This window comes from Ranitomeya variabilis, chromosome 1 (genome assembly GCF_051348905.1).
Source record: "Ranitomeya variabilis isolate aRanVar5 chromosome 1, aRanVar5.hap1, whole genome shotgun sequence".
In the NCBI taxonomy this organism is placed as follows: Eukaryota; Metazoa; Chordata; class Amphibia; order Anura; family Dendrobatidae; genus Ranitomeya; species Ranitomeya variabilis.
The window spans coordinates 1,064,654,252-1,064,674,994 of NC_135232.1; the positions used below are offsets into that span (position 1 = coordinate 1,064,654,252).

The 20,743-nt window shown below is 46.9% G+C and overlaps 1 protein-coding gene across 1 annotated transcript in view; it reads right to left on the bottom strand.

The window, feature by feature from the left end:
* UBE2K (ubiquitin conjugating enzyme E2 K) overlaps positions 1–20,437 on the bottom strand; it is a 56,982-nt gene extending 36,545 nt beyond the window's left edge. The window contains exon 1 of the mRNA XM_077279886.1: positions 20,133–20,437. Within this exon, the coding sequence (XP_077136001.1) occupies positions 20,133–20,195 (63 nt within the window). The 5' untranslated portion in view covers positions 20,196–20,437. The remainder of the gene's footprint in view (positions 1–20,132) is intronic.
* Between the last annotated feature and the right edge of the window lie 306 nt (positions 20,438–20,743).

Here is a 20,743-nt window from a genome sequence, read left to right on the forward strand (position 1 = left end):
ACCCCTGAACACAGGAAGAGCTGCCCGGAGACCATGGGACATGCAGGGACCATGCCAGGAGAAGGTGAGTATGTGACAGCCGCGCTCCCCCTCACCTGCCGACCCTGACTCGAGTATAAGCCGAGAGGGTCACTTTCAGCCCATTTTTTGGGGCTGAAAATCTCAGCTTATACTCGAGTATATACGGTACATTTATACCACCAAAATTTTGCTTTAGCCAAAGATTTTACATTTTCACACAAGAAGTGGGTAAAAATGGCACCAAAATTTGTCCCACAATTTCTACTGAATGTGTCAATACCCCATATGTGGCTGTACAGTACTACTTAGCCATGCGGAGAGACTCGGGAGAACGGAGTGCTATTTGCCTATTCAAGTGAATGGGTCTGTGCACATGTCAGTGTTTTTCCATGGACCATGTGTCTGTGCAAAACACGCTGACATGTCTGTTTTTTAATGTCAGCACAGGCCACAAAACCTCACACACACATGCATACGCATAACACACATGGATGTGGTCTTAGGCTACTTTCACACTAGCGTCGGGCTCGGCCCGTCGCAGTGCGTCGGGCCGAGGTCACCGGCGCTAGCGTAGTCTCCGCCGCACAACGGGGGCAGCGGATGCATTTTTCCAGCGCATCCGCTGCCCCATTGTGAGGTGCGGGGAGGTGGGGGCGGAGTTCCGGCCGCGCATGCGCGGTCGGAAAAAGCGGACCGTCGGGAGCAAAAAACGTTACATGTAACGTTTTTTGGTCCCGGCGGACCGCCACAACACGGCGCAACCGTCTCACGACGGTTGCGACGTGTGGCAATCCGTCACAATGCGTCGCTAATGTTAGTCAATGAAGAAAAAACGCATCCTGCAAGCACTTTTGCAGGATGCGTTTTTTCTGCAAAACGACGCATTGTGACGGATTGCAGTTAACGCTAGTGTGAAAGTAGCCTTACAGATGCCTCTCCATTACTAAGCCGTGGCCTTGATGTCACCTGACAATACAAAGGTGACATTAACCCCACAAATATGTACCCCACTTGCCACTGCTACAGGGCAAATTGGAAGAGCCGGGCAAAGCGTCAGATTTGGCGCATCTAATAGAAGTGCCTTTTCTGGGCAGCTACAGGCTGCTATTTTTAGGCTAGGGGGGGTCAATATCCATGGCCCCTTACCAGCCTGAGAATACCACCCCTCAGCTGTGAGCTTTAGCAAGGCTGGTTGTTAAAAAATGGGGGGAGATCCCACGCCGTTTTTTAAATTATTTATTTGAATAATTTAAAAAAAAAACCCTGAGTGGGGACCCCTCTACTCTTGATAACCAGCCTTATTGAAGAGGACAGCTGAGGGTTGCAGCCCCCAGCTGTGAGTTTTACCTGGCTGGTTATAGAAAATACAGGGGAACCCATGCCATTTTTTTTCATTTATTTATTCATAGTGCAGGCGGCTGCTGATGAATACCCCCATCAGTCGCTCCTGCTGTCACTGTTATTAGCAGCAGCAGGATAGGCTGTTGGGGAGTAATAGTCCCATCAGCCGCCGCCTGACGTCTCTTATCACTGAAATATAATTCTCATCATTCTCCCCTGCTCGCGCCGATCGCCGGCAGAGAAGGAGAGAATGATGAGAGCCGCGTTCAGCGCCGGGGAACAGTGCTTACTGTAACGCTTCTTCCCTGGCGCTCGTCCGTGTGGTACTGATGCGGCACACTGTTGCCACACTGTTGCCACACGTATTACAAACAGACAAACTTCAGACCAGAATACATATTAATCCTTGATACCTCAATCCCAGTGGTAGAGGAAGTTATAATAGCAGTGGAAACTCATATGCCAGACTGCAACCAAAGAATAAAGAGAGTACAAGAATCCAGAGATAAAAATAGCATAAGAATTTAATTAGTTTACATAAAAAATGAACACAATAACAGTACATTTAAAGACAAAGTAAAAAAGTGATCACGACAGGTGTATCACACAAGGCCCACCTACATTATAAAGGATGGGGGAGCAAACTATGGTAATAATTTCAAAAGAGGAAAGTAATGTGGGAAAAGGGGAGAAAGCTTTAAAGTGCCAGTGCAGATCAACACTTACCCATGCCCCAAACACGTACAGGCATCAGCCTGCACAAAGTGATCTCTAACTCCTCCTAACACTAAAGAAATCACAGCAAACTGTCACAATACCAAAAGCCTGCGCTTACCCATAATGTCCTTATTAGGGACCAAGTGTGCACAGCTCCAACGCGCGTTTTGGGGGGCTTCTTCCGGGAGCTGTACTGGATGGTGCACTGCCCTGTCTTTATATACATACCATTATTAGTCACATCAGAATCGGCGCATGAGCGTCGCGCTGCGGTCACCGTCCACATCATATCCGGCCTCACTGAAGCAGCAGGGGAGGGTAAAACCTCCGACGTCATTACCCACGCTGCCCAAAGTAACGAGACCTTCTATGAGGCGGCGAGAAAACCGCGTGCACTGTGCACTAATGTGAAATCGCCATCTTAAGTCTGGGAAAAATAAGACTATGGCCATCTCTGGTAAGGGCATCTAGATATACTGCTACTAGGAACATTGCACGTAATTCATACTATAACGCCCCATCACAAATGAGTAATATTATTAGTAACACCCGTATACAATAAGTAAATCAGTATTTTATACATATATCTATTGCCCTGTCCGTATTACAAACATGGACACTGACATCTCCGGTAACGGAAATATCAGGACATGTGAAAGAGACCTTTGTGCAGGTTTTTATGCTTTTTTAGTGTGTGACAGCAGCCAGACACTATAATTTTTCCATATTTTGGTCCACAGAGTCATGTGATGGATTGTTTTTTTTCTGGACAAGTTGACGTTTTTATTATTATAATTTCGGGCACATGACATATTTTGATCGCTTTCTACTCCGATTTTTGGGAGGCAGAATGGACAGAAACCAGCAATTCATGAATTTCTCTTTTTTGGGGGGGACTTATGCGTTTCAGTGTGTGGCAAAATTGATAAGACAGTCTTATTCTGCGGGTCAGTACAATTACAGCAATTCCTCATTTATATAGTTTTTTTTATGTTTTGGCGCTTTTATACAATAAAAACTATTTTATAGAAAAAATTATTATTTTTGCATCACTTTATTCTAAGAGCTAACACTTATTTTTCCACTGATGGAGCTGTATGGCGGATTCTGTTTTGCGGGACAAGATGACGTTTTCAGCGATACCATGTTTATCCATCTTTTTGATTGCGTGTTATTCCACTTTTTGTTTGGCGGTATGATGATGATGCATTTTTCGGGCATGTGCAGTTTGCGCTGCCCTTCGACTCACATCACTTGATGGGAACTTACAGAGCAGGCGCCGGGACATAATGAAGGCACAGGAGGCGGCGCCCGGAGGGGCCAAGTGATGGCTGGGAGGCGTTTGTCTGGGGGGAAAAGAAATGCCCCCCCGGACAGACTACAGGTATGGCGGGCAAATTATAAAAACGAATATTGAAGCGTTGGAAGGGACCCCAAATAAAAGAGCCACCTTGACAGAATGCAGCGTTAGTGCTGCACAAGGCGGCTCTTTTAGTTAGAAACGCCAGGTGGGGGGGGTGACAGGTTCCCTTTAAAAGAGGTCTGGATACACATGATGAGAGCATTATACTGCCTCTGTACAAATCCCTGGTTAGACCGCACATGGAGTACTGTGTACAGTTTTGGGCACCGGTGCTCAGGAAGGATATAATGGAACTGGAGTGAGTACAAAGGAGGGAAACAAAGTTAATAGAGGGGATGGGGGAACTACAATACCCAGAGAGATTAGCAAAATTAGGATTATTTAGTCTAGAAAAAAGATGACTGAGGGGCCATCTAATAGCCATGTATTAGTATATAAGGGGACAAAACAAACATCTCTCCGAGGATCTGTTTATACCAAGGAAGGTGACGGTCACAAGGGGCATTCTCTGCGTTTTTGGTGCGGTTTTTTTTTGCGGATTTTTCCGGAGGTTCCCAATGCAATTATAGTGGGAAACCCACAAAAAATCCGCAAAATTAATGAACATGCTGCGTTTTTTACCACGATGCGTTTTTTTTTCGCAGAAAAAAAAACGCATCATGTGCACAAAAATTGCAGAATGCATTCTAAATGATGGGATGCATAATGTATGCGTTTTTTTCGCATTTTTATAGCGATAAACCGTGAAAAAAAAAAACGCAAAAAATCTGCAACCTGTGCATACAGCCTTACTGTTAGGGCAGTGAGAGGCCTGGATGTCTTCCTGGAGCATAACAATATTGTATCTATGTTACTATGTATAAAATTCCCCGCAACACAAATCTAGCAGTTCACGCAGCAGGTTATCAGCAAAAATTGCTAATACATTGATGTAGAAAAATGATACTGCGGAGCCCTGCTCTATTATCAAGGTCTTGTGAAAGTGTTGGTATGCTCTAAAGTTCTCCATTGGGTCAGGTTAGATGTGGAGCTGGAATTTACCGAGATACTGGCAGCAGCTTTCCATAGAAGACACCAGAGCGATCGGCTGAACGAGGACTCCTGACTATGGGACAGCACAATTATGGCGATTTTAAGGTTCTATAGCTTCATTATTTTATTACTTTTGTACAATTAAAAGACACATTGAAATAAGGAAAACATTTTTTTTGGTCACCATAAACAATGATTACAATCTCCCATTAGTGGAGCTCTTTGAAGTCTTAGGGTATGTGCACACGTTCAGGTTTTCTCGCGTTTTTTCGAGATAAAAACGCTATAAAAACTCATTAAAAACGCATACATTATGCATCCTATCATTTAGAATGCATTCTGCATGTTTTGTGCACATGGTACGTTTTTTCCACGAAAAAAACGCATCGCGGTAAAAAAAAGCAGCATGTTCATTAATTTTGTGGATTTTCTGCGTTTTTCCCGCTGTTCTATGCATTGGGAAAACCCGCAAAAAACAACGCGTCAAAGACGGGAAAAAAAAAAAACGTGAAAAAAACGCATGCAGATTTCTGGCAGAAATGTCCGTTTTTTTGTCAGGAAAATTTCTGCAAGAAATCCTGACGTGTGCACATAGCCTTATTTTTTGCATCCCATGGCGGTTATCAGCTCCCTGACATAGGCAGACGGACATTACTCCCACGCTGTCTCTCTGATGACTTTTGATAAGATAAGTTCTCCCTTTTAAGGGATGTATACCAGTATGTTCTCCTGAAGAACCAACTGGGAAACGCGTTGAGAAATGTACATACTGGCTCTTTCTTTTTATAACTTTATGAGGCAATAGAATCCCTTAAGGTACCGTCACACACAGCGACGCTGCAGCGATACAGACAACGATGCCGATCGCTGCAGCGTCGCTGTTTTGTCGCTGTGTGGTCGCTGGGGAGCTGTCACACAGACCGCTCTCCAGCGACCAACGATGCCGAGGTCCCCAGGTAACCAGGGTAAACATCGGGTTGCTAAGCGCAGGGCCGCGCTTAGTAACCCGATGTTTACCCTGGTTACCAGTGTAAAATGTAAAATAACAAACACTACATACTCACCTTCGCGTCCCCCGGCGTCCGCTTCCTGCACTGACTGAGCGCCGGCCCTAGCAGCAGAGCGGTGACGTCACCGCTGTGCTGTGCTTTCACTTTAGGGCCGGCAGTCAGTCAGTGCAGGAAGCGGACGGCAAGGGACCTGACGGACACCGGAATGTGAGTATGTACTGTTTGGTTTTTTTTACATTTACGATGGTAACCAGGGTAAACATCGGGTTACTAAGCGCGGCCCTGCGCTTAGTAACCCGATGTTTACCCTGGTTACCAGTGAAGACATCGCTGAATCCGTGTCACACACACCGATTCAGCGATGTCAGCGGGACCTCAACGACCAAAAAAAGGTCCAGGCCATTCCGACACGACCAGCGATCTCTCAGCAGGGGCCGGGTCGCTGGTACGTGTCAAACATAGCGAGAGAACTACTGAGGTCGCTGTTGCGTCACAAAACTAGTGACTCAGCAGCGATCTCGCTATGTGAGACGGGGCCTTAAAATGATTGTGTTTGTGGTATCAGCAAAAGAACAGTGTGCAATTTACAAAGCATCTGTCTTACCCGGGATTTCGATACCCCATTATTATATTGTGATATTTATTTGATACATATAATCCTACATTTTTGGGTAATGTGCAATATGAATATACAATCCAGTTTAAAATTGCACAATGACTGTTGATGGTGCATATAATAAGGTACCATCGATTTTTGCATCAATCTGTATATGAGATCTGAGAAGATGTGCAATCTGAATATCTGCCTACACTTTCTAACTTCTTTTTGTGTTCATGATTTTGGTGTCTGTTCTGGTCCTTAACCCCTTCATGACCCAGCCTATTTTGGCCTTAATGACCTTGCCATTTTTTGCAATTCTGACCAGTGTCCCTTTATGAGGTAATAACTCAGGAACGCTTCAACGGATCCTAGCGGTTCTGAGATTGTTTTTTCGTGACATATTGGGCTTCATGTTAGTGGTAAATTTAGGTTGATAATTTCTGAGTTTATTTGTGAAAAAAACGGAAATTTGGCGAAAAATTTGAAAATTTTGCAATTTTCACATTTTGAATTTTTATTCTGTTAAACCAGAGAGTTATGTGACACAAAATAGTTAATAAATAACATTTCCCACATGTCTACTTTACATCAGCACAATTTTGGAAACAAATTTTTTTTTTGCTAGGAAGTTATAAGGGTTAAAATTTGACCAGTGATTTCTCATTTTTACAACAAAATTTACAAAACCATTTTTTTTAGGGACCACCTCACATTTGAAGTCAGTTTGAGGGTTCTATATGGCTGAAAATACCCAAAAGTGACACCATTCTAAAAACTGCACCCCTCAAGGTGCTCAAAACCACATTCAAGAAGTTTATTAACCCTTCAGGTGTTTCACAGCAGCAGAAGCAACATGGAGGGGAAAAATTAACATTTAACTTTTTAGTCACAAAAATGATCTTTTCGCAACAATTTTTTTATTTTCCCAAGGGTAAAAGGAGAAACTGGACCACGAATGTTGTTGTCCAATTTGTCCTGAGTACGCTGATACCTCATATGTGGGGGTAAACCACTGTTTGGGCGCACGGCAGGGCTCGGAAGGGAAGGAGCGCCATTTGACTTTTTGAATGAAAAATTGGCTCCAATCTTTAGCGGACACCATGTCGCGTTTGGAGAGCCCCCGTGTGCCTAAACATTGGAGCTCCCCCACAAGTGACCCCATTTTGGAAACTAGACCCCCCAAGGAACTTATCTAGAAGCATAGTGAGCACTTTAAACCCCCAGGTGCTTCACAAATTAATCCGTAAAAATGAAAAAGTACTTTTTTTTCACACAAAATTTCTTTTAGCCTCAATTTTTTCATTTTCACATGGGCAACAGGATAAAATGGATCCTAAAATTTGTTGGGCAATTTCTCCTGAGTACGCCGATATATCAAATGTGGGGGTAAACCACTGTTTGGGTGCACGGCAAGGCTCGGAAGGGGAGGCGTGCCATTTGACTTTTTGAATGGAAAATTAGCTCCAATCGTTAGTGGACACCATGTCGCGTTTGGAGAGCCCCTGTGTGCCTAAACATTGGAGCTCCCCTACAAGTGACCCTATTTTGGAAACTAGACCCCCCAAGAAACTAATCTAGATGCATAGTGAGCACTTAAAACCCCCCCCAGGTGCTTCACAGAAGTTTATAACGCAGAGCCATGAAAATAAAAAAATTATTTTTCTTTCCTCAAAAATGATTTTTAGCCCGGAGTTTTTTATTTTCCCAAGGATAATAGGAGAAATTGGACCCCAAATGTTGTTGTCCAGTTTGTCCTGAGTACGATGATACCCCATATGTGGGGGTAAACCACTGTTTGGGCGCACGGCAGGGCTCGGAAGGGAAGGCACGCCATTTGGCTTTTTGAATGGAAAATTAGCTTCAATCATTAGCGGACACCATGTCGCGTTTGGAGAGCCCCTGTGTGCCTAAACATTGGAGCTCCCGCACAAGTGACCCCATTTTGGAAACTAGACCTCCCATGGAACTAATCTAGATGTGTGGTGAGCACTTTGAACCCCCAAGTGCTTCACAGAAGTTTATAACGCAGAGCCATGAAAATAAAAAATTATTTTTCTTTCCTCAAAAATGATTTTTTAACCCACAATTTTTTATTTTCCCAAGGGTAACAGGAGAAATTGGAACTCAAAAGTTGTTGTGCAGTTTCTCCTGAGTACGCTGATACCCCATATGTGGGGGTAAACCACTGTTTGGGCACATGCCGGGGCTCGGAAGGGAAGTAGTGACGATTTGGAATGCAGACTTTGATGGAATGGTCTGCGGGAATCATGTTACGTTTGCAGAGCCCCTGATGTGCGTAAACAGTAGAAACCCCCCACAAGTGACCCCATTTTGGAAACTAGACCCCCCAAGGAACTTATCTAGATGTGTGGTGAGCACGTTCAACCCCCAAGTGCTTCACAGAAGTTTACAACGCAGAGCCGTGAAAATAAAAAATCATTTTTCTTTCCTCAAAAAAGATGTTTTAGCAAGCAATTGTTTATTTTCACAAGGGTAACAGGAGAAATTGGACCCCAATATTTGTTGCCCAGTTTGCTGTGAGTACGCTGATACCTCATATGTGGGGGTAAACCACTATTTGGGCGCACGTCAGGGCTCGGAAGGGAAGTAGTGACATTTGAAATGCAGACTTTGATGGAATGGTCTGCGGGCGTCACGTTGCATTTGCAGAGCCCCTGATGTGCCTAAACAGTAGAAACCCCCCCTAAGTGACCCCATTTTGGAAACTAGACCCCCCAAAGAACTTATCTAGTTATGTGTTGAGCACGTTCAACCCCCAAGTGCTTCACAGAAGTTTACAACGCAGAGCCGTGAAAATTAAAAATCATTTTTCTTTCCTCAAAAAAGATGTTTTAGCAAGCAATTGTTTATTTTCACAAGGGTAACAGGAGAAATTGGACCCCAATATTTGTTGCCCAGTTTGCTGTGAGTACGCTGATACCTCATATGTGGGGGTAAACCACTGTTTGGGCGCACGTCAGGGCTCGGAAGGGAAGTAGTGACATTTGAAATGCAGACTTTGATGGAATGGTCTGCGGGCGTCACGTTGCATTTGCAGAGCCCCTGATGTGCCTAAACAGTAGAAACCCCCCCTAAGTGACCCCATTTTGGAAACTAGACCCCAAAAGGATCTTATCTAGATGTGTGGTGAGCACGTTCAACCCCCAAGTGCTTCACATAAGTTTATAACGTAGAGCCATGAAAATAAAAAATAATTGTTCTTTCCTCAAAAATTATGTTTTAGCAAGTAATTTTTTATTTTTGCAAGGGTAACAGGAGAAATTGGACCCCAATAGTTGTTGCCCAGTTTGTCCTGAGTACGCTGGTATCCCATATGTGGGGGTAAACCACTGTTTGGGCGCACGTCGGGGCTTGGAAGGGAGGGCGCACCATTTGACTTTTTGAACGCAAGATTGGCTGGAATCAATGGTGGCGCCATGTTGCGTTTGGAGACCCCTGATGTGCCTAAACAGTGGAAACCCCTCAATTCTAACTTCAACACTAACCCCAACACACCCCTAACCCTAATCCCAACTGTAGCCATAACCCTAATCACAACACTAACCCCAACACACCCCTAACCACAACCCTAACCCCAACACACCCGTAACCCTAAATCCAACCCTAACCCTAATCCTAACCCTAATCCCAACCCTACCCACAACTGTAACCCCAACACAACCCTAACCCTATCCTTAACCCTAACCACAAGCCTAATCTTAACCCTATTTCCAACCCTAGCCCTAATTCCAACCCTAAGGGTACCGTCTCACATAACGATTTACCAACGATCACGACCAGCGATACGACCTGGCCGTGATCGTTGGAAAGTCGTTGTGTGGTCGCTGGGGAGCTGTCACACAGACCGCTCTCCAGCGACCAACGATGCCAAGGTCCCGGGTAACCAGGGTAAACATCGGGTTACTAAGCGCAGGGCAGCGCTTAGTAACCCGATGTTTACCGTGGTTACCAGCGTAAAAGTTAAAAAAAAAAAACCGTACATACTCACATTTCGGTGTCCTTCAGGTCCCTTGCCGTCTGCTTCCCGCTCTGACTGAGTGCCGCCGTACAGTGAGAGCAGAGCGCAGCGGTGACGTCACTGCTGTGCTGTGCTCTCACTTTCCGGCCGGCAGACAGTCAGAGCGGGAAGCAGACGGCAAGGGACCTGAAGGACACCGAAATGTGAGTATGTACGTTTTTTTTTTTTTTACTTTTACGCTGGCAACCACGGTAAACATCGGGTTACTAAGCGCGGCCCTGCGCTTAGTAACCCGATGATTACCCTGGTTACAAGCGAACGCATCGCTGGATCGCTGTCACAACGATCCAGCGATGACAGCGGGAGATCCAGCGACGAAAGAAAGTTCCAAACGATCTGCTACGACGTACGATTCTCAGCAGGGTCCCTGATCACTGCTGCGTGTCAGACACAGCGATATCGTATGGATATCGCTGGAACGTCACAGATCGTACCGTCGTAGCGATCAAAGTGCCACTGTGAGATGGTACCCTAACTCTAATTCCAACCCTAACCCTAAGGCTATGTGCCCACGTTGCGGATTCGTGTGAGATTTTTCCGCACGATTTTTGAAAAATCTGCAGGTAAAAGGCACTGCGTTTTACCTGCAGATTTACAGTGTTTTTTTTGTGCGGATTTCACCTGCGGATTCCTATTGAGGAACAGGTGTAAAACGCTGCGGAAACCGCACAAAGAATTGACATGCTGCAGAAAATACAACGCAACGTTTCTGCACGGAATTTTCCGCACCATGGGCACAGCGGATTTGGTTTTCCATAGGTGTACATGGTACTGTAAACCTGATGGAAAACTGCAACGAATTCGCAGCGGCCAATCCGCTGCGGATCCGCGGCCAAATCCGCTGCGGATCCGCGGCCAAATCCGCTGCGGATCCGCGGCCAAATCCGCTGCGGATCCGCGGCCAAATCCGCTGCGGATCCGCGGCCAAATCCGCTGCGGATCCGCAGCCAAATCCGCACATGCCATAACCCTAACCCTAACCCTACCCGTAACCCTAACCCTACCCCTACCCCTAGTTCTAATCCTAACCCTAGTGGAAAACGAAAAAAAAAAATATATATATATATATATTTTCTTTATTTTATTATTCTCCCTACCTATGGGGGTGATAAAGGGGGGGGGGTATTTATTATTTTTTTTTTTTTTATCGCTGTGATAGAACCTACCACAGCGATCAAAATGTACTTGTAAGGAATCTGCCGGCTGGCAGATTCGGCGGGCGCACTGAGCATGCGCCCGCCATATTGGAAGATGGCAGCGCCCAGCGAGGAGACGTACGGACACCGGGAGGATCGGTAAGTATGAAGGGGTGGTGGGGGAGTGGATTGGAGCACAGGGGGGGTGATCGGAGCACAGGGGGGGTTTATTCAAACAAGGAGGGAGCGGACAGGAGGACGGGGGAGCCGGCAGGCGGACGGAGGGGACCGGACCCCATAACGGAGGACTGGGGGGGCGATCGGTGGGTGTGGGGGGGGGTCACTTAAGTATTTCCAGCCATGGCCGATGATATTGCAGCATCGGCCATGGCTGGATTGTAATATTTCACCAGTTTTTTAGGTGAAATATTACAAATCGCTCTGATTGGCAGTTTCACTTTCAACAGCCAATCAGAGCGATCGTAGCCACGGGGGGGGTGAAGCCACCCCCCCTGGGCTGAAGCACCACTCCCCCTCTCCCTGCAGATCGGGTAAAATAGGAGTTAACCCCTTCACCCGATCTGCAGGGACGCGATCATTCCATGACGCATACGCTGCGTCATAGGTCGGATTGGCACAGACTTTCATGACGCAGCGTATGCGTCAAAGGTCGGGAAGGGGTTAATTTACCCCCCTCTCTGATATATTGGACGTGCCACATGGTATATCAGAAGCAGGGTGCCACGCTTACCTGATTACAAAACATATGGTACAATACGGCTATCTCTTACAGCACCCTATCTTTACAGTGCCATTCAGGGACAGGGAGGGAGAGCCGTCGTCGAGTGGGGGCGCCACTGAGCAGGATTAAAGGGTGCAACCTCTGCAGGTAGGAAGGGAGTCCATAGTAACTTAGTAGGGTGATCTCTCTCCCTTTCCTTATTGTCCGTTAATGTGCAGACCCATATGGGGTGATGACAATATAGTAGGAAAAAGTTATTTTGTTGTGTAATAATTTTATTTACATATTTATATTAAAGGTTATGTTTTATAGGATGATTTGAGTACTATTCGGTGAGTTCATTGCTTTTCATTTTTTATTTTTCAAGGGCTTTCGCCGTAAGGGGTAAAGAATAGTATAGTACTATTGTGAACATATCGTTTAGGCAAGGGCTGTGGTGTTTTTTTGTTTTTTTATAGTAAACCATTGCAATATTAAAACTGTGATTTGGAGGCTATATAGGTTTGTCTTTCACTACAAAAAAAAAAAAAAGATAGATAGATAGATAGATAGATAGATAGATAGATAGATAGATAGAAAAAAATCAGAACAGCATCAGATACTACCTTCAAAAATGTGCAAAGCTTCCCAAACCACTGTTCAGAGCGGTTATAAATATAAAAAAGAAAAAAAGGAAAACAGCACTACTAAACGTTTCGGATGTAATATCCTTTCTCAAGCTTGAGAAAGGACATTACATCCGAAACGTTGCCACGCCGTTTGGGCATTAAAGTTTACTTTTTTTCATTTTAGTAGTGCTGATTATATATAATATATATATATATATATATATATATATATATATATATATATATATATATATATATATATATATATACACATACCGTATTTTCCGGCGTATAAGACGACTTTTTAACCCCTAAAAATTGTCCCAAAAGTCGGGGGTCGTCTTATACGCCGGGTACGGCGTGTGCAGGGAGAGATCCTGAATGTTCCCAGGGTCTGAAGGAGAGGAAACTCCTTCAGGCCCTGGGATTCATATTCATGTAAAAAATAAAGAATAAAAATAAAAAATACGGATATACTCACCCCTCCGAGAAGCCTGGCTGACACCGCTGCAAGAGTCTGCCTCCGTTCCTAAGAATTGCAGAGCGTGAAGGACCTTCGATGACGTCGCGGTCAGGTGACCGGTCACATGAGCGGTCACGGACCAATCACAAGACCGCGACGTCATCGAAGGTCCTTCAAGCTCTGCAATTCTTAGGAACGGAGGCAGACGCTTGCAGCGGTGACAGCCAGGCTTCTCGGAGGGGTGAGTATATCCATATTTTTTACATGAATATGGATCCCAGGGCCTGAAGGAGAGTCTCCTCTCCTTCAGACCCTGGGAACCACACGCCGTATAAGATGACTGGGCGTATAAGATGACCCCCGTCTTATACAGCGGGTATATCCCAAATTCCATATTTTATATGGAAAAGTTGGGGGTCGTCTTATACGCCCAGTCGTCTTATACACCAGAAAATACGAATATTATATTTTTTATTATTATTTATTTATTTAATATATATATTTATTTATTTTTTTACAAGAGTATGAGCACATGTTGAGCATTTGCAGCAGATTTTTCAACACCATGGCACGAAATGGGCATTTTTTTTTTACCGATTTTTTATGGGTTGTTTCTCCCATACATTTGGATGAGTGAAAAATGCTGAAAATTGACAAGCTGCAGATTTGAAAAATGATTTTAGGCTATGTGCACACATCCGTAATTGCCACAGAAATTTCTGCGGCAATTCCAGGACTCCCTGCCGCGGGAAAAACGCATGCGGAATTGGCATGCGTTTTCCCGCTAAACACTAGCTTTTTTCAAGGGTAATTAGCTTGCAGAATGCTAGCGTTTTCCAAGTGATCTGTAGCATTGCTTGGAAAACAGATTGACAGGTTGGTCACACTTGTCAAACAGTGTTTGACAAGCGTGACCAACTTTTTACTATTGATGCAGCCTATGCAGCATCAATAGTAAAAAGATCTAATGTTAAAAATAATTAAAAAATAAAAAAATCATGATATTCTCACCGTCCGGCAGCCCCCGCAGCCTTCCCGCTCCTCGCGTTCCCAATAATGCCTAGCAGCAATGACCTGTAAGGACGTAGCGGTCTCGCGAGACCGTTACGTCATCACAGGTCATTGCCACAAAGCATCACTGGGAACGCGAGCAATGCGAGGAGCGGGAAGGCTGCGAGGGACGCCGGAAGGTGAGAATATAACAATACATTATTTTAATTCTTTTTTAACAATTATATGGTTCCCAGGGCCTGGAGGAGAGTCTCCTCTCCTCCACCCTGGGTACCAACTGCACATGATCAGCTTACTTCCCGCATGGTAGGGAATAGCCACAGGCAGAAAGTAAGTGGATCAATGCATTCCTATGTGTGCGGAATCCCTGCGATAACGCACAAAGAATGAACATGCTGCGTTTTTTTTCCGGAATGTGATTCCGCCGCAGAAAAAGACGCAGCATGTGCACAAAAAATGTGGATTGCATTCTAATAATAGGATGCTTAATGTATGCGTTTTTTTCGCGGTTTTATCGTGAAAAAAATGCGAAAATTCCTGAACGTGTGCACATAGCCTAATGGTTCAAATTTGCAAGGATAAAAGTTAGCTGCATGAGATTTTAGAAGTCACATTAAATTTGCTGGTACTGTAAAGTGCAGCATTTTTGACCCTTGAAAAATGCATAGAAAAACCATCACAAACACGCATCATGTGAACAAGCTCTAATACTTAGAGGTCTCCCACAAAGGGCCTTGAACCCACCCATCCTTTAAGGCTATGTGCACACATAGCGGTTTTTACCGCGGAACCGCAGCGTTTCTGCAGCTGCGGGTCCGCAGCAGTTTCCATTGCGTTTACAGTAACATGTAAACCCTATGGAAACCGCAAACCGCTGTGCACATGCTGCGGGGAAAAAAAAGCAGCGGTTTACAACCCGCAGCATGTCACTTCTTTGTGCATAATCACAGCGATTCTGCACACATAGGAATGCATTGATCCGCTAACTTCCCGCATGGGGCTGTGCCCACGATGCGGGAAGTAAGCGGATAATGTGCAGATGGTACCCGGGGTGGAGGAGAGGAGACTCTCCTCCAGGCCCTGGGAACCATATTTGTGGTAAAAAAAAAAGAAAATAAAAAATGATGTTATACTCACCTCTCAGCGCTGCACGCGGCTGTCCGGTCGCAGGGTTGCTGTGCGAGCAGGACCTGCGGTGACGTCACGAAGGTCCTTCTCGCACAGCATCTTTGGAACCGGACCGCCGTGTGCAGCCCTGAGGAGATCAGGACGTCAGAGGGTGAGTATATAACCATGTTTTATTATTTTTAACGTTACTATTGATGCTGCATATTGCTGCATATGCAGCATCAATAGTATAGGAGTAAACCCGCAGCGGAAACCGCAAAACAAACCGCGATAAATCTGCAGGGATAACCGCAGCGGTTTTGCCCTGCAGATTTATCAAATCCGCTGCGGGAGAACCCGCAGGGACCCGAACCTACGTGTGCACATGGCCTAAATCAGTAAATTTTTATTGAAAATTTCAAATATGGTACAGAGAGAAAAACAGTGGTATATTTGTATGTTACAACATACAACAGAAAAGAAAAACAGAAATATACCTCGTTAACATATTGACCAATATACGAACATCCTCTAAAACAATTTGGGGAGTAGTTAGCGACTGCCTTTGCTATTCTGGCTGGAGTCAAGTACCATCTGGTCAGAACTTTATAATTAGTTTCCACCATGAGGGTATTTAGCATTCCTCCAGTGGAGGAAGACCAAATTTGGGTCCATTCTGAGTCTGTCAGGGTAGAACCAATATCAGACTCCCAGCGAGTTGTATAGCCCAGGCACCGCCTGTGAGAGGGTGAATTAATATGTGAATAAAGAAGAGTTATAATGCCTGGAGCATGTGGGTTTTGGCGGCATCTCAGTTCTAAGGGGGTGAAGGAATAAGGAGGGGAAGAGTTTTTTAATAAAGATTGAACAAAATTTTTAAGTTGTAAATAGCTAAATATTTCTCCAGGAGGGAGGTGATATTTATCGCTCAAGACCGAGAATGGAACAATCCCATCTATGTTGAAAAGATGATGAACTCTTGTTATTCCTGCTGCGACCTATAAGCGAAAGTTCCTGAGAGAATCTACGCCCGGAAGAAACTGGGAATTACCCCAGAGGGGGGCTAGGGGCAGAAATGTTGATATCAGCTGTGAGGAATATTTCAATGAATCCCAAATCTTAAGTGAGTGAACTACAATAGGATTTGAAATATTTCTATGCTGCGTTGGGAGAATCCACAATATTGTATCAAGCGTGCTCAAGGGAAACTCAGAAGCCTCCAAAGCAAGCCACAAAGGGGGTTCAGAATAAGCGTGATATAGGGTCAATTGACCCAGTTGGGCTGCTTGATAATATTTTGTGAGATTTGGGACCCCAAAGCCTCCCTTCATGAGGTGGCGATAAAGGGTAGCTCTATTTACTCTGGGGAGACCGCCCCTCCAAACAAAGGTGTTGATTACTCCTTGGGCTATTTTAAGATATTGGGTGGGGACCGAGACTGGCAAAACTCGAAAAAGATAGAGCAATTTAGGGAGAATGGTCATCTTTAATGCTCGTACACGGCCAAGCCAGGAGAGATGCAGTTTACCCCATGTCTGAAGTATTAAACGGATTTTACGAAGCATTTGAGGGTAATTAGCTGCATATAGGGAGTCATAGTCCGGAGTTAGTTTCACTCCTAAGTAATCTAAATGATTGGTGGTCCATTGGAACGGAAAGTCGTGTTTCAATTGTGCGATAGTAAAAGAGGGAAGGGATAAATTCATAGCATAAGACTTTGAGGGATTGATTGGGAGGCCAGAAATATGTTCAGAAATTTTAAGAGTTTGAAGTAAGGCTGGAAGGGATGACTGGGGTGACGTTAGAAGAAGTAGTATATCGTCGGCAAACAAAAAAAGATTATGGGAGACTGATGCTATGTTGACTCCTTGTATGTTTGAGTTGAGACGAAGATGTATCGCTAGGGGCTCAAACGCCAAAAGAAATAGTAAAGGTGATAAGGGACAGCCTTGGCGAGTGCCTCTGTGAATGGAGAAGCGTGTGGAGGAGAAGCCATTATATCATATGTATGCCAAAGGGGAACTATAAAGAGCATGAATCCATGAGAGGAAGTGACCAGGGAATCCCCATCTTTGCAGGACCGCAAACAGATAAGGCCAAGAAATAGAGTCGCAGGCTTTTTTGATGTCAAGCGATAATAACATGCTTGGTATATTACGCTGTTTGCCGTGGTGCAACAGATGAGAGAACCTGCTTGTGTTATCCGATGCTTGTCTATTAGGAACAAAGCCCACCTGATGAACCCACCCATCCTTTGACTGCATAGATAAGACAATATACAACCTGCGCATTAACATGTCAGTTTTTGACTGAACAGTAACCTAGCAGGCTTTCAGGATGTGATACAATGAAGGATATGGCAGGCAGACCATTGCTGGGCCTTCTTGTCTCTACAGCAATCATTGACACCCCACAATCGCACTGCCGATGGGCTGACAACGTGAGCGACTGACCTCTGACTTACAGCTGTCACTACTGATTTCTTAGTGGTTGAAGTACTGGGATCGCAGATGGTACTATCTCTGCACATGCGGCTGGAACTCAGCTCCGATCCCAGTATTTCAACCCCTCGGATAACAGCCAGCTCCTGATGTGGATGGCTCGGGTACAACTGTGCCCTGTCATTTCTGAGATCACTTGTAATCAGGGCTGTGGAGTCGGAGTCGTGGTCATGGAAATTGAGGAGTCGGAGGTTTGGCTTACCGACTCCACAGCCCTGCATGTAATCTGGATGTACAGTCATGCCTATCTACAGGATGCAGGTTACAAAAATTAAATTAAAAAAACACAGAACTGTTTATTGCCCTAATCTCCAGATACCACTGCTGTCATGGCAATTCCACTTCTGACATGACATTGAGTTTCCTATGTCACATTGTCATCAATGCTGTGTGTGAAGGGGGCTGGCTGACTTCACATTTCAGATGTATCAAGCCTCCTCATTTTCAGTGCCACAGAGAAGATAAAGCAGGGTGCTGGTTAAGTTACTGAAATGAGCGAGTCGTCCAGCTCCCCTCACACAGCTCTGACAACATGGCAGATACAGAAAACACTCTGCTGTATCCAGCATAAGCCGCATCTCCCGGGACCAGCGCCGATATCCGATGAATCTGGCACCTTTGAAAATACAGTTATAATAGCAGGTCGTATATGTTTATATATTAAAATAACCTTACACCATAAAACTACAAAGGGGGAGTGGCAGTGGTCACAGAGGAGCAGGGCTCGCACCAGGGTACAGAAGGGGGGAAGCATCAGTGGTCACAGAGGAGCAGGGCTCGCACCAGGGTACAGAAGGGGGGAAGCATCAGTGGTCACAGAGGAGCAGGGCTCACACCAGGGTACAGAAGGGGGGGTGGCAGTGGTCACAGAGGAGCAGGGCTCACACCAAGGTACAGCGGTGGAGGTGGTCACAGAGGAGCAGGGCTCACACCAGGGTACAGAAGGGGGGTGGCAGTGGTCACAGAGGGACAGGGCTCACACCAGGGTACAGAAGGGGGGTGGCAGTGCTCACAGAGGGACAGGGCTCACACCAGGGTACAGAAGGGGGGTGGCAGTGCTCACAGAGGGACAGGGCTCACACCAGGGTACAGAATGGGGTTGGCAGTGGTCACAGAGGGGCTGGGCTCACCCTAGGGTACAGAATGGGGGTGGCAGTGGTCACAGAGGGGCTGGGCTCACAACAGGGTACAGAGGGGGTGGCAGTGGTCACAGAGGGGCTGGGCTCGCCCCAGGGTACAGAAGGGGGGTGGCAGTGGTCACAGAGGGGCTGGGCTCGCCCCAGGGTACAGAAGGGGGGTGGCAGTGGTCACAGAGGGGCTGGGCTCGCCCCAGAGTACAGAGGGGGGGTGGCAGTGGTCGCAGAGGGGCTGGGCTCACAACAGGGTACAGAGGGGGGTGGCAGTGGTCACAGAGGGGCTGGGCTCACCCCAGGGTACAGAGGGGGGTGGCAGTGGTCACAGATGGGCTGGGCTCACCCCAGGATACAGAATGGGGGTGGCAGTGGTCACAGAGGGGCTGGGCTCACCCCAGGGTACAGAATGGGGGTGGCAGTGGTCACAGAGGGGCTGGGCTCACCCTAGGGTACAGAATGGGGGTGGCAGTGGTCACAGAGGGGCTGGGCTCACAACAGGGTACAGAGGGGGTGGCAGTGGTCACAGAGGGGCTGGTCACAGAGGGGCTGGGCTCACCCCAGGGTACAGAGGGGGGTGGCAGTGGTCACAGAGGAGCTGGGCTCACCCCAGGGTACAGAGGGGGGTGGCAGTGGTCACAGAGGGGCTGGGCTCACCCCAGGGTACAGAATGGGGGTGGCAGTGGTCACAGAGGGGCTGGGCTCACCCCAGGGTACAGAATGGGGGTGGCAGTGGTCACAGAGGGGCCGGGCTCACCCCAGGGTACAGAATGGGGGTGGCAGTGGTCACAGAGGGGCTGGGCTCACCCCAGGGTACAGAATGGGGGTGGCAGTGGTCACAGAGGGGCTGGGCTCACCCCAGGGTACAGAATGGGGGTGGCAGTGGTCACAGAGGGGCTGAGCTCACAACAGGGCACAGAGGGGGGTGGCAGTGGTCACAGAGGGGCTGGGCTCACAACAGGGTACAGAGGGGGGTGGCAGTGGTCACAGAGGGGCTGGGCTCACCCCAGGGTACAGAATGGGGGTGGCAGTGGTCACAGAGGGGCTGAGCTCACAACAGGGCACAGAGGGGGGTGGCAGTGGTCACAGAGGGGCTGGGCTCACAACAGGGTACAGAGGGGGGTGGCAGTGGTCACAGAGGGGCTGGGCTAACCCCAGGGTACATGGAGGAACAGCAGGGGTGGGCACACAACAGGACGGGCACCGGGGAGGTCACATTAGGAACCCTCTCCACACTTGGCCTATGGGCCCAGACAGGACTGGCACAGCCAGTGTGGCACCAGGCATGATAGTGGCCGGGCAGCCCTCACCTCCTCGCTCTTTAGCACTTCTTTGAACTCCCTCTTGATCCTCTGTGCTGCGATGTTGGCCATGTCTGCTCCGGTGCTGTCCTGGCGCGGTTCTGCCTTTTTCAATGGATGCGACGCCGGAATGTATAGCTAAGGTCCTCCGGCCTTCCTGCCGTAATCTCCGTGGCCCTGGCAGAGTGTACAGCCTCCCCCGCCCCGGAGAACGAGCCCCCGACACGACACAACACTGCACGGCAAAATGGTGGCCGGGGCATGCGCAGTGCGGAACAAACGGCCGCAGGAAGAACTTCCTGACAGGGCTCCCTGGGACATCACGTGGGTTACAACCGGAGATGTCATAGGCTGATGCGCGCCTGCCTGATCACGTGACGTGTTGCGCTGGCCGTGGAGACTGAGAGAAATCTGTGTCAAAGCCTTTCGGTATGAACTAGTAGTACTGAGAAACAACAGCCAATCAGATCACTCCTTACCTTCTGTAACACTTACTGTAAAAGTATAATCTGCAATCTGATTGGTTCCAACTATTTTCCTGCCCCATTTGTATTTATGTACACAGTGTATGTGTGGCTGATACGTCTGTATACAGCGGTGTACCATGGCATTGCGTGCTG